The following is a 14,816-nucleotide window of genomic DNA, read 5'->3' as shown; positions in this document are numbered from 1 at the left end:
CAACCGAGACAGCTGCGCTGGCATCCCGTGTCTCTCCTACACCTGGGAATTTCCCCGTTCTGTGGGCAACAAAGATTCGTCTGGAAATGCGATGTGAACTCACCCTCTGTGTCTTCACTGAGAGCTGCAATCCTGAGTTGCTTCTATAGCGCCATCTTCCCCTGCTCCCCCACTCTGAAGTATATATTAATGATTTTGAATCTAGGGGGATTTTCCTCCAATCAAGAAATCATTGAACTGGGCATGGTGGCTCATGCCTATAATCCCAGCACTTTGGGAGGCCAAGGCAGGTGAATCAGTTGAGGTCAGGGGTTGTAGCTCTGCCTGGCCAACACAGTGAAACCCTGTCTCTACTAAAAACGGAAAAAATTAGCTGGGCATGGTGGCATGTACCTATAGTCCCAGCTACTTGGGAGGTTGAGGCATGAGACTCACCTAAGCTTGAGAGTCGGAGGTTTCAGTGAGCACAGATTGTGCCACTGCTTTCCAGCCTGAGTGACAGAGTAAGAGTCTGCCTCAAAAAAAAAAAAAAAAAAAAAAAAAGCAAAGAAAAGAAAAGAAAGAAAGCCTGGGCAAGGTGGCTCATGCCTGTAACCCCAGCACTTTGGGAGGCCAAGGCCGGTGAATCACGAGGTCAGGAGTTCAAGACCATCCTGGTCAACATGGTGAAACCCTGTCTTTACTAAAACTACAAAAAATTAGCCAGGCATGGTGGTGCACGCCTGTAATTCCAGCTACTCAGGAGGCTGAGACATGAGAATTGCTTGACCCCAGGAGGTGGAGGTTGCAGTGAGCTGAGATTGTTCCACTACACTCCAGCCTGGCCAACAAGAACCAAACTCCATCTCAAAAAACAAAACAAAACAAAACAAAAACCATGATTGGATGCCTAATGTTTTTTATGGTTATTTGGTTCATTTCTTCTCAATGTTAAACACATTTTGTATTTAGCCCTTTTTCTCCCCTAATTGTTACCAGTATGTCCAGTGATGTGTCCTGACTCTAATGTCCATGTTCACTTTTGATTTTCAAATAGAGCCTCAAAGTTCCATCTTTTCACCGCCTGTCATCATAGGGTGTACATTCATTTAACCATAATGGATCAAGAGACATTCTAGTCTTTTAACTTTTTATTGTGGAAAATTTCAAAGTTACCCAAAAGTAGACTAGCATAACAAACCCTCTGTACCCATCACCCAGCTGCAACAATGATCAACATCCTACACTTTGCACAAATCTTTCCTCCTTCCATTTTAACTTTTTTTTTTTTTTTTTTTTCTTGACATGGAGTCTTGCCCTATCATCTAGGCTGGAGTTCAGTGGCACAATCTCAGCTAACTGCAACCTCCGCCTTCCAGGTTCAAGCAATTCTCCTGCCTCAGCCTCTCAAGTAGCTAGGATTACAGGTACCCACCACTCTGCCTGGCCAATTTTTGTATTTTTAGTAGAGATGGGGGTTTCACCATGTTAGCCACACCGGTCTTGAACTCCTGACCTCAGGTGATCCACCTGCCTCTGCCTCCCAAAGTGCTGGATTACAGGCATGAGCTACCACACCCAACCTCTTTCTTTCATCTCTTATCCAGCTTCATCTTTTATATTTAGATCTGGTGGGAATGGAAAATGGTGCAGCCACTTGGAAAACATTAGTCAGTGCCTCAAAATGTTAAACCCAGGGCTTCAACTCCTCCACATTCTGGCCAACACTTGTTATTGTCTGTCATTTTTATTATAGCCACCTTGTGAGAAGTGATATCTCATTATGGTTTTCCTAATAGCTAATGATGTTGAGCATGTTTTCATTTGCTGACTGGGTATATTTTCTTTGTAGAATGTTTGTTTAAATACACCACCCAATTTTAATCGAGTTATTTGTCTTTTGATAGTTTTAACATATTTTGAATAAAGGTCCCTTATCAGATATATGATTTTCAAATATTTTCCCCAATGTTCAGTTTATCAGAAAAGATAAAATCAGTGGTATACCAGAGAGTAGGAGTAGTTCTTCCCAGGTGCAAGCAATAGGGGTATATTATCTGTAGAGAATTTTAAAATAACAACTAAAAGCCAGACTGTTTTTATTCTTCCCATTAGCTGGCAATTCTAAGCAATGTTAGTGATGGAATTCCTTCCTGCCAGGGTGGACCACTTCCCCAGCACCACACTGGTGTACGCTACTGCCCAAAATGTCTAGTTGTCCTGCTGTCAGTAATACTTAGCTCAGTTGGTGGTTTGTGGGAGCTCTGGCCTGATCCTTTCATTATGCAGCTCCCCATTAACACATTTTCTAATGGTGGTAGTATCAGCTGACAACCTTGGGCTAAACTGGTTACTTAATTTGGGGTTGAAAGTGGCAGTTTTCTAAATTTATCATTCATCGTATTAGCTAAAATTATTATTATTTTATTATTATTTTTAATTTTTCTTGAGACGGAGTTTCGCTCGTTACCCAGGCTGGAGTGCAATGGCGTGATCTCGGCTCACTGCAACTTCCGCCTCCTGGGTTCAAGCAATTCTCCTGCCTCAGCCTCCTGAGTAGCTGTGATTACAGGCACGTGCCACCATGCCCAGCTAATTTTTTGTATTTTTAGTAGAAACAGGGTTTCACCATGTTGACCAGGATGGTCTCGATCTCTTGACCTCGTGATCCACCCACCTCGGCCTCCCAAAGTGCTGGGATTACAGGCTTGAGCCACCGCGCCCGGCCCCATTTGCTAGAATTATTAATAAGAATTTTCCCTCATGAATCATTTGGTTTCTCTGATGTACAATTCTCATAGGAAGTGATTCTTTAAATGTTAGGGTTGTTAGGTTTTTGTCTATAACTTGTTGATTTTTTTCCCCAGTTTGTCATTCATCCTTTGAATTTGCTATGGTGTTTTTCATCAAGCAAAAGGTTTCTATTTTTATCTGGTTAAATTCATTAATCTTTTATTGCTTCAAGATTTTCATATTTAGAAAAATACTGCTGATTTTCACATTAAAAAGAAGTCACATGTTCTAATGTTCTATGGCTTCATCTTTTACATTTAGGTCTCGAAATAGCTTAGAATCTATCCTAGTATCTGAGGAATAAGTCCAACTTTGTTTTTTCCATATGGCTACCAAGGTGTTCCAAACAGCATTTATTTTTTTCTCATTTTAAATAGATTTCATATTTTAGAACAGTTTTAGGTTGATAGCAAAATTGAGCAGGAAGTGCAGAGAGTTCCCATTACCTCCTACCTCCTCATATGCACAGCTTCTCCCACAGTCACCATCCTGTGCCAGAGTGGTACATTTGTTACAATTCATGAACCTACCTTGACACATCATCACCCAAAACTCCACAGTTTATATTAGCATTCACTCTCAGTGCTGTGCATTCTACGAGTTTAGACAAAAGTATTTGACACATACCTATCAAGATCGCGTTACCGAGCTAGCAAGGGGCTTGAAGCCCAAAAAGCATAGACGCCAATACTATGCCACCTGCTTTTGAGAAAAGACTTTATTGAAGTTTGACAGGCAAGGAGACAGGAGACAATGCTCAAATATCTCTCTCTCTTGAGCTGGGGCCTGGGGCAGGTCTTATAGGTGGAGGGTAATGAGGCATGATCTGATTGGCTCTTGTAATATGGTGTTGCCGGGAGACATGATATGACTGGATCATGCCGTGAGATGTATAGGTCTTAATGTGGTCCCTGTTCCTTGGTCTAAGCACTTAGGTTGCACCCATGGTTGCATGCTTGGTTCATCTGGGCACGATCAGGTTATATAACTGGCAACTCGGGTTCCAGATAACTGAAAAACAACTCACCATTGTATTATATAAAGTTAAACCTGATTGGACTGGTTTCTGCAGTTACAACAGTATATTCAGAAGAGTTTCACTGCCCTAAAAGCTCTTTGTGTTCTGCCTATTTATCCTTTCGTCCCTCCCTCCCTTCCCTGTATACTGTGGAAACCACTTTTTTTCTTTTTTTTTTTTGAGATGGAGTCTTGCTCTGTCACCAGGCTGGAGTGCAGTGTCACGATCTCAGCTCACTGCAACCTCTGCCTCCCAGGTTCAAGAGATTCTCCTGCCTCAGCCTCCGAGTAGCTGGGACCACAGGCATGCGCCACCACCCCCTTGCTAATTTTCATATTTTTTAGTAGAAACCAGGTTTTACTGCATTGACCAGGATGGTCTTGATCTCTTCACCTCGTGATCCACCTGCCTTGACCTCCCAAAGTGCTGGGATTACAGAAATGAGCCACCACGCCCAGCCTAATTTTTTGCTGTCTTCCTAGTTTTATCTGTTCCAGAATGTCATATAATTGGAACCATATAATATGTAGTCTTTTCTGATTGGCAGCTTTTACTTAATGATACATATTTATATTTCCTCCATGTCTTTTCATGATGTGGTAATTTATTTCTTTTTAGCACTGAGTAATCGCCATTGTCTGGATGTACCCCAGTTTGTGTACCCATTCACCTGCTAAAGGACGTGTGTTGCTTCCAAGTTTTGACAATTATGGATAAAGCTACTATAAATATCCACGTGCAGGTTTTTGTGCAGACATAAGTTTTCAGCTAATTTAGGCAAATATCAAGCACTGTAATTGCTGGTTGTATGGTAAGAATATGTTTCATTTTGTAATAAACTGCCAACTGCCTTTCAAAATAGCTGTACCATTTTGCATTCCCACAGGCAATTAGCAAGAATTCTTACCACTCCACAGACTAGCCAGCATTTGGCATCTGACACCATTTTTTTTTTAAAGTTCATCTTTCCCTCTATTGCTAAGAGACCTTGTCTTTGTTATATACTACATTTTTATATTAATTTGTGTGTATTTCAAAATTTTCTGTTTGCCATTGGTTTGTCAGTCAACTCATACACATGTGCTATACTGTTTTAATTATGGAGCCTCTATAGAGTGTTTTAAAATCTAGGAGAGCTACTGTTTGCACTCTGCTTTTCTGTTTCCATTTTTCTGGTCATTCCTGCTGGCTTATTCTTCCATGAGAACTTTAAAATCAAGGTTTCTAACTCCAGGTTAAGCACACATACACCCATGGTCTTTTTATTGGAACTAAGTTGAATTTATAAACTAAAGGTATAACTGCTGTCTTTAGGATTGAGTTTTTCTTTCCAAGAACATGGGTTATAGTTCTGTTTCTTAAAGTCTACCTTTTTAATCTTACAGATCGGGCCTTTTTTCTCTTTTCATATTTATATGTTGTATATATCTTGTTGAGTTTATGCTTTGTTATTTTTATTGTTTATAAACAGAGTCCTCTCCTCCATTATATTTTTCAAGTGGTCATTGTATATATGAAGGTTATTGATTTGGTATTCAATTTTAATATTGCAGCTTTACTAAAATGTCTTATTTGTAGTCATTTTTAAATTATTTCCTTTTGAATTTTCTAGACATAAATTATTTGGAAATAGGAATAGTTTTAGCTCTTCCATTCCAGCTCTTCTGCCTTTAACATCTTGTCTAACTGCATTAGTTTATATGTTGAATACAATGTTAAAAGGTAGTGGTAATTGTCCTGACTCTATTGGGAATGTCATTAAGTAAGAATCTTTTGAGCGTGCACACGCAAACATCAAGAATAAGCTGCTATTTCAGCATGTTCTGTTTTTAAAGAAAGGATAATGACCCATAGCATGTCCAGAGAGCCAGCCTGTATATAGCTAGCTTGAACAAATCTGGGTTTGTCAATGACAGAAAGAATAGGGAAATATAAATTAAAGGACAAATCTAAAGCATCGTTTAATTTCTACTGTGTTGGGTGTTGAGTGTTTTAGTTTTAAAATCATGGGTGTTAGATTTTTGTCAAATACCTTATAAGCATCTGAAAATGCTAATATGATTTTTTCTTTACATCTATGAATGTGATCAGTTGTATTATTTGATTTCTTAATATTAAGCTACCCTTGTGCTGGGTCCTAATATATTATTTTTAATAAACTTTCAGATTTTGTTTGCTAATATTTAAGATGTTTGTATCTGTATTCATAAAGCAGATTGGTCATGTTATTTTTGTTAATTACTTTTTTTGCATTATTAAAATTATGTCCTAATATATAAAAGACCATCAAATAGTCCCTTTTGTGCTGTGAGATGTCATGTCTACAGCCTAAGTCCACAATCGGCCTTTACATTTATATTTGTCCTTCTGCACCTTGGGTTATAAACGTACATCTCTGAAGGTGCAGCATCCCAAGGTGCCTCAAATCAAGAGATATATCCTTTCTCTTTCCACAGCTGTGGATCCAGGGCTTCAGCTTCTAAACAATACGTTTCCAGCTGAAATTCCATTTAACCCCGAGCAATGCTTTCCACAGCAGGAGTGGTTCATATGAAGCTTTTCATTAATACTCTCTCTGTCCCCTTGCACAAATCTCTACATCCCCAGACTTATTTGCAACCCCACAATGGTGGCATTCATTTTATCTCATGGAGACATCATGATGTTTTAAATATTTCATTACTTTGTTTTAAGTATAAGTAAATAAAATAGCGATATTAGGATAAGAAGAAAGGATTCAAACATGCAAAGAAAAGCCGAGGCTCATTATTTTAATGTGGACACCTGTGTGCATTTTAAACCATTTTCTAATTTAGTTGTCCTGTTAGATGTGCTTAAAGTTAGACCAAATGCATGCCTTTAATAAAACTCTGTTATTGCTTAGAATTTTTTTCCTATTTGTTTCTTACAGAGGACATAAAGATAAGATATTTGTGGTAAAGTGTAACCCACACCACGTCGACAAACTGGTTACCGTTGGGATAAAGCACATCAAATTCTGGCAACAAGCAGGTACTGTCGTTTGGGTTTATCATTTATGTGATTGAGAGCTTTACCCCAGCTGGAAAGAAAAACAAAACAAAACTGTTGCTACTACCTGGCTTGTCTCTGCAATCCAAAATAAAACAGTGCCTAAAAAAAAAATTCTCTCCCAAATTCACTTAGAATGCTTTGAAGCTTAGAACACTATGTGACGCTGTGCATATTCATCAATACCTAGAAAGCTTTAGAAAATGTTCTGCTGCGAAAATAATCATTTTCATATTTAGTCATCTGTTCCGAAAGCAGTAATTATGTTAGACTACTGCACAGGAAATAATCATTTTGGTTGTGTGAATAAAATTTTATCTATTTGGAGGGTTCCTTTATTTATTACTAAATTTAGATCTGAATTAAACCCTGAGTCTGCCCACAATAGGTGGTCCAATAAATATTGGTGGATTTAATGTTGATAATATTGATGAGTAAATAACCATGAGGAAGCATAGAGGATATCTTATTCTTCTCACTAATAAGCCAGACTTAATACAATTGAATCTGAATTCTTCATACCAGCTTTGGTACCAAGCCCAATCTTATTATGCACAAAATGTGAATAAGTTTCTGTTCCAGTGCATTTTGCTTTTAAAAGAGGGTAATGCCACCCAATATGTCTGGAGAGCCAGCCTGTGCATGGTTGTTTTGAATAAAGCTGCATTTCTCAGTGACAGGGAGTGTGGGGACATGTGAATGTGTAAGGGACAAATCTAATGGCTTGTTCCATGTACTACCTTTTCCTACAAAATAATACATTTTTCTCACCTCAAATTTGCTGTGATAGATAAGCAGAGCACATATGGCATGCTTATGTTTACAGTCAGTACTATTTTGTCGTTTTTGGTCAGCATTCATGAAGACTTTCCTTGCTCCTCCAGGTACTTAGTCATGCTTTCTCTTGGCTGACATAGAACTTGTGCCAAGCCTCGGTTAGATGCATGTCTTGGACTGAGATGCATATTGAGCCCTCTCTTTAGCTAGACACTGAGTTCATTGAGTACAGGAACCCTCTTTTCATCTTCATATTCTAGCAGTGAGTGCAGTGCCTACCACATGTAGGGATTCAATAAACACTGAGTTAATGAATGAGATAGGAGAATTACTTGAATCTGGGAGACCGAGGTTGCAGTGAGCCGAGATCACGCCACTGCACTCCAGCCCAGGCGACGGTGTGAGACTCTGTCTCAAAAAAAAAAAATGAATGAATGAATGAGAAATACTGTTATTTTTGTTTGTGATGTTCTCTACCTCTTTAGACATCTTTACGTATAAACATAATGAAGACACACCAGGTTTCTCATGGAAGTAGTCATTCTACATGCCCATAGGAAGTGTCAGATGTTTTAAAGTAATAACTATTCTTTGTCCACTCTAGGTGGGGGCTTCACTTCTAAAAGAGGAACTTTTGGAAGTGTTGGAAAATTGGAAACAATGATGTGTGTTTCTTATGGGAGAATGGAAGATCTAGTGTTCTCAGGAGCAGCTACTGGAGATATTTTCATTTGGAAAGACGTTCTGCTACTGAAGACAGTGAAAGCTCATGATGGGCCTGTGTTTGCTATGTATGCGTTGGATAAGGTATGGCCTGCTTTTCAACATTCATTTTCCTCATCAGCCTTCTAAAATTGTAAGGTAGTCTTAAGGCCTACCACGAGGATGCCTGTACCTAAAACAGGCCTGTCTGAATTAGGAAATAGTTGTCATGAATCTCAGTCAAGAGACAATAGGGAGGAAAGCAAAGATACTTTTATAATTTTGTTTATAGTTGTTTATATGCAACTTCTCTCCACGTTTTCCACACATGCTCTTCCTGGCTCTCACTCATAAGAGTCCCTTAAGAAGTGCTGGGATAAATGTGGACACTCAGCAGTAGAATAGACCTGATAAATATTTCAGCATTGTCTTTCCCCTTGGTAACACAATGGGCAGAGACCGGGAAGGACCAAGTGGACATTGTTGTTCCAGACATCCATTTGCTATGACAGAAATTTACATCCCTAACCAGCTTGCTCCTGTGTAGAAAGGCTCAGCTTTAGCAAGAATGTCAGAGTGAAGACTGTTCACTGGCCATATTTCCACTCAAATTTGTCATCATTGCCCTGGTCTGTCTACTTGCCTTGCAGTGTTCCTTCACAAAGATTACACTTACCTTCCGTCTTGGTCTGTTTCTGCAGCTGTAACAATTTCTGAGACTAGGTGCTTTATTTATTTATTTATTTATTTTGAGACGGAGTTTTGCTCTTTTCACCCAGGCTGGAGTGCAATGATGCGATCTCGGCTCACCGCAACCCCTCCTGGGTTCAGGCAATTCTCCTGCTTCAGCCTCCTGAGTAGGCACGCGCCACCGTGCCCAGCTAATTTTTTGTATTTTTAGTAGAGGCGGGGTTTCACCATGTTGACCAGAATGGTCTCGATCTCTTGACCTCGTGATCCACCCGCCTCGGCCTCCCAAAGTGCTGGGATTGACTAGGTGCTTTATAATGAACAGCAGTTTATTGGTTCTCAGTTCTGGAGGCTGAGAAGTCCTAGACTGAGGGGCTGCAACAGGGAAGGTCCTTCTTGCTGTGTTACCCGGTGGCTGAAGGCCCAGTAAGAGTGAAAGAAGCCAAATTCACCCTTTTATAATGAACCCACTCTTACAGTAATGGCATTAATCTGCTTATGAGGGCAGACCCCTATTGCCTAGTAACCTCTGAGACCTCCCACATCTAAATACTATTACACTGGCAATTAAATTTCAACATGAGTTTTGGAGGGGACTAACATTTAAACTGTAGCACCTTCAGTGTTTTAACATACGTTCTTCAATCAACTTGCCAGCAAATTACCTGCTTCTTTTCAGTTACTTCCAGTTTGCTGATGATACCACCTCATCTATGCCCTCTGACCTCCAGTTTAAGCCACCTACTACTCCTAACCCAAGCCTCATTTTTCATTTTCCTGTCCTTAGGCAAATGTGTTGGTTCTACTACAAAAGTAATTCTTGCTAGATGTGCAACTATAATGGTGGTTTTAGTGGCTAAGCTGTTTGTTTTACCGGCAAATATGTTTACCGGTTAAACTGCAAGTATTAGAAAAGATTAAAGAAATGTAAAGAACTTCTGTAGCCCCAGAAGTGAATATGGTATAACTTGTTTAAGATCTTGTTGTTGGGTAAATAAGACTGCAAAATCATGGGAAAAGACAAGGATGTCACAATGTAATACACTGCATTTAAATTTAGTTTGGGGATTGAATTTTCCTGGGTACAAATTTGATATAAGAATAAAGATATTTAATGTTACAAACTTCAAAACATTATTTCTTTGTAAACTTCATAAAAATGCATTAAATTGGGCCGGGCGCGGTGGCTCATGCCTGTAATCCCAGCACTTTGGGAGGCCGAGGCAGGTGGATCACGAGGTCAACAGATCGAGACCATCCTGGTCAACATGGTAAAACCCCGTCTCTACTAAAAATGCAAAAAATTGGCTGGGCATGGTGGCGCGTGCCTGTAGTCCCAGCTGCTTGGGAGGCTGGGGCAGGAGAATTGCCTGAACCCAGGAGGCGGAGGTTGCGGTGAGCCGATATCGCGCCATTGCACTCCAGCCTGGGTAACAAGAGAGAAACTCCGTCTCAAAAAAAAAAAAATGCATTAAATTAAAAGTTGCTGAGGAAGCAATGAATTACTCAGCTTTTTTCTTAAAAAAAACTAAGGATAGTTGTTGGTATGTATAATAAATTACCAAAAAGGAAAACTAGTAAAGCCAAAAAATTATAAGCTTAGAACAGGAATAACGATCAGTGTTCAGTAAAAAAATATCCAATATGTTAAGATTTTTGCTTTCCAAGTTTTTGTCAAAATTAATGTGGATTTTAATTATGGAGATCATGCCTATTGAATGAAATAGTAGAATGGTTTCATTACACAAAGTACCTGAGTTACTCTTAATAAGTAATGATGTTTTCTTCTAGACATGACTTTATTTTTAAATGTTTAACAATAATTTTAAAATGTGATGTTAATTTCAATCCATTTGGTCAGAGTATGTGAGATACTAGAAACTCTGCTAGGTTTTGAGGCTGGTTGCATTCTGTAGGAACCACATTCTGGTTGGAAGATTGGGCACAGACACAGCCATCCTTGATCAGTGGGCCAACTGCCAACCAGTGTTCCGAAGAGAGTGCAATGGATACATGATGAGAATGTGCTTGATCCTGCTAGGGAAGTGTGGGAGAGATGCTTCCAGAAAATATGATTTGAAGATTGTTACCACCAGGGTTTTCCATCTCATATGGAAAGATATGGAAGATACCATACGCAAAGCTCCCTTACCCATCAGGGAATCCTCCTGGGGTCGAGTGGGTAATTGGTCATTTTGATGTGTATGTAACACCTCCCATGTATGCTTTCACAGGGCTTTGTAACAGGTGGAAAGGACGGCATTGTGGAGCTCTGGGATGATATGTTTGAAAGATGCTTGAAGACATATGCCATTAAACGATCAGCGTTGTCAACTAGCTCAAAAGGTGCCACTCCCAAAAATGTAATAGAGATCTTCGTGTTCAGAGGGATACAGAAGATAGTACTAAAGTTTTTAGAAAACTATTAGCAAATCAATTCTCTCTCCCTTTCATGTTCAGAACTCTCTTCCCCTGGTAGAAATGCCAAGGCTGACTGCCTAGTACCTAGTTCTTTGGAGCTATAAAAATTGAATTTATACCAATAAGCAGTTGTTTTTGTTATTTTATGAAATATACCATCCCCATCCCTAGGCTTGCTTTTGGAAGATAACCCTTCAATTCGTGCCATCACTCTGGGACATGGACATATCCTGGTGGGAACAAAAAATGGAGAGATTCTGGAAATTGATAAGAGTGGCCCAATGACTCTGCTTGTTCAGGTACTGTTTGTACATATCCTAAACTGTGCTTCACATCACAGCTGGGACTAGAATGAGGCAAAGATGATGCTTCGGGTGCAAAACCTAAGGAGTCACTCACCCTTAGGGTTGCGCAAGTGTTGAACTACTTACCTATTGTTGTATAACAAATTGCCACGAACTTAGCAGCTTGAAATAACGCATGTTTATTATCTCACAGTGTCTATGGATCCAGAATCTGAGCACAGCTTGACTGGCTCTTCTGTTTAGTGTTTTATAAGGTTGCAGTAAAGCCTAGGATTATGGTCTCATCTGAGGCTACACTGGGGAAGATTCCTCCAAGCTCACTCAGGCTGCTGGCAGAATTTACTTCCTTGAAAGTGTAAGACTAAGGCCTTTTTTTTTTCTTGCTGGCTGTTGGCCAGAGGCTACTCTCAGCTCCTAGAGGCTGCCCACAGTTCCTTGCCACATAGGGTTTCCCAACATTGCTGCTTTCTCAAAGCCAAAAACAGAGGAAAGAAAATAGACACTACAATCTTATGTTACATAATCATGTCATCACATATGTGCAGTTATGAACATTCCATCACCTTTGCCATATTCTGTTGGTTAGAAACAAGCCACAGGTCATACCACGCTCAAAGGGAGGTGATTATGCAAGATTGTGAAAACCAGGAGGAACATGAGGGTCACCATCACTGGCCACCCTCTGACCACCAGTTACTCCTCTCCCTACCACATACAGCATTCTTTACCTCCACCCCAAAGGTCCTCAATAGCCTTATCCCATTACGGGGACTGCTCAGAGTTCAGAATCTCATCAACTAAACTGGGTCCAGGTGTGGAGAAGGTGCCTTAGGTATAAGTCCTGTCAATCTATCCATCCATAAAATGAACAAGTTACCTGCTCCCCACTCACCAAATGCACCAATGCCCCTTTGGAATGTGGGTCTCACTCGAGGCTCAGTCTTGATCCACATAAACACACTGCCTCCTCCTTAATCTCTGTCTCCACTCAAAAGTCATATTTAGGTAAAATTGAACTAAAATAAATGTAACAGAACCCTTTAGGAGCCAGGAAATGATAAAATCTCACCTCAGGGTTGGGGATGTGGTAGGGTGTGGAAGTGCATAAGTAGTCCTGCCCAGTTCGGCGATTGATAAGCATGTATTTATAGGTGGAAGAGGAATGGTGGGGGTGAAGGTTGTGTGTTCAGAAGTTAGAGGGAAAAGAAAATGCGCTGATAATAAGAACATTCAGAACTTCCTGATTCCAGTGCAGGAGCTTCCCCTCCTCCCCCTGATCCCTGAGTGATGCTTGCAGGCTTACTGTGTTAGGAGTGAATCTCAAAATCTCACTGAGAGGGTCCCTCTGATTTGCTGTATACTGGAAACAAATGTGCCTTTACACTGTCGCTCAGAATGCTGCAAGGCTTAAAAACACATGTACCCAAGTCCCATCCTGGATATCCTGAATAAATCTGTGTTTTAAAAAGAAAAAAAATCTGTGTTCAAAGCAAACCTCAAAAGCTCTGCAGCTGGTCGTGCCTGGCAGCCAGGCTGGAGAACTAGGCTGGAGATGCATCCTTGAGGCATGATGTCTTTGTTCTCCAGCTGTTCTTGCTTTTGTTGTTTTCTTTCAAACTAAATCTTTTTTTTTCTGGCCGTAATTTTTAATTTTACTGAAAAGTATTTATGTACTTTTTAATCTCCAAATGTTCGAGAATGTGAATTGTTTCCATGTATGCTATATTGCTAGATATTTTGAAAGATTTATGCTTTAATATGATGTAAATATATTGCTAGATATTTTGGAAGATTTATGCTCTAATATGATGTAAATAATACCGTAAGGTCTAAACTTTGTTTTCTGTCTTTATCATGTACTGTGCTATACTTGAGGTAGTTCGGTTTAAATATGCTTTATGCTTCATAAAGGCTTTTCACTTCTTCATTTTCTACCATTCTATTCTTCCTGTATTTGTTTCTATTGCTCTAATAAGAAAAATAACTACAGCTACCATATATTGAGCACCTACTGTGTGTCAGGCAATACTGTTGAACAAAATTTCTGTCTCATCTCCACAATAGATTTGCGCTGTTAAATTGTTTTATAGCTGAGGGACCCAAAGCCCAGAAAATTACTCACAGTCACATGCTAAGAACTGCAGAGCTGGGATTCCAACCAAGGTTTGCCAGAGCCCTTTCTTTTTCACCTCACCAGGCTGTTCCCACATCTCTTATCGTGGACACTGCAGAAAAGCCCCTGAGCTATAGGGTGGCTGGTTGAACTGGTGGAAGCTTCAGACCAGATGTTGGTTACCATTGTTGCCACCTAAATGGGTACTATTCTCTCCCTATTTTTCTCAGCATCTTTTTTTTTTTTCCTCTTCTGCTCTTATTTGCTACTTCCTCTTTGGTGGACCTCAGTATTTCAGTTTCATCAATGTTTGTTGGGCTTCTGCCCAGGTCTGTTCTGTATTAGGTGTATGTGAGGTGGAATAAGGGCTTCTTGCTCACTCAGGATTGCCTCACACCCCTGTTCTGAGAGACAGTAGGCACCAAGGGAAAGTGAAGGAACTGTAGAGGCAGTGTGAGTGAGATGATGGACTGTCCTGCTGGGAGGAGATTTCAGAACCATTTTGCCAGTTTTGGTGGCAAGGCAATCCAATCACAGTTTTAATAGATTGCTTATTTTTAAAAGAGAAGATAAGGTTGGGGGAGGGGAGAATGGCAGGTGGTGGGTTAAGACACTGCCCATCATGTGTGCTTTGAAGCAGTCAACTTGCAGTTGTGCAGCTGTTTATGATCAGCTTTATGGGTGATCAGCAAAGGAGGATCCTAAGCCCATTTCCTTGTGCCTTTCCAGATCCTTCAAGCATGCCTCGCTCACTGTCCATTTCTGTGTTACACGGGGATTAAAATAAACAGATTAAGGAAATATAATTTTGATATCAGTATAAGGCAGTGGTTTAAAAGGATCTCTGAGTCCCACAATCCTGTTCTTAATTAAAATGCACAAAGGGGCTCAGTCTGTAGAAGAGCTTCAAGTACAGTCGGTCTGGGAGGATGTGGGGTTGCCTTCTGATCTGTTCCCTGACTGTGACTCTGGGGCTGGGAGGCTTCTG

The 14,816-nt window shown here is 40.2% G+C and overlaps 1 protein-coding gene across 4 annotated transcripts in view; it reads left to right on the top strand.

Moving 5' to 3' along the window:
- EML6 (EMAP like 6) overlaps positions 1 to 14,816 on the top strand; it is a 275,731-nt gene that overhangs the window by 190,734 nt on the left and 70,181 nt on the right. For all 4 annotated transcript variants that reach the window (XR_013526605.1, XM_035272567.3, XM_078349319.1 and 1 more), the window contains 4 exons: positions 6,702 to 6,802; positions 8,202 to 8,404; positions 11,224 to 11,335; positions 11,582 to 11,709. Coding sequence is in view for 3 of the 4 variants with exons in the window: in XM_035272567.3 (XP_035128458.1) it covers positions 6,702 to 6,802; positions 8,202 to 8,404; positions 11,224 to 11,335; positions 11,582 to 11,709 (544 nt within the window). In the remaining variant the exon portion in view is untranslated. The remainder of the gene's footprint in view (positions 1 to 6,701; positions 6,803 to 8,201; positions 8,405 to 11,223; positions 11,336 to 11,581; positions 11,710 to 14,816) is intronic.

Source organism: Callithrix jacchus, chromosome 14, assembly GCF_049354715.1.
Source record: "Callithrix jacchus isolate 240 chromosome 14, calJac240_pri, whole genome shotgun sequence".
In the NCBI taxonomy this organism is placed as follows: domain Eukaryota; kingdom Metazoa; phylum Chordata; class Mammalia; order Primates; family Cebidae; genus Callithrix; species Callithrix jacchus.
The sequence above is the reverse complement of the archived record's forward strand: the minus strand, read 5'-3'. Positions and strand labels throughout refer to the sequence as shown.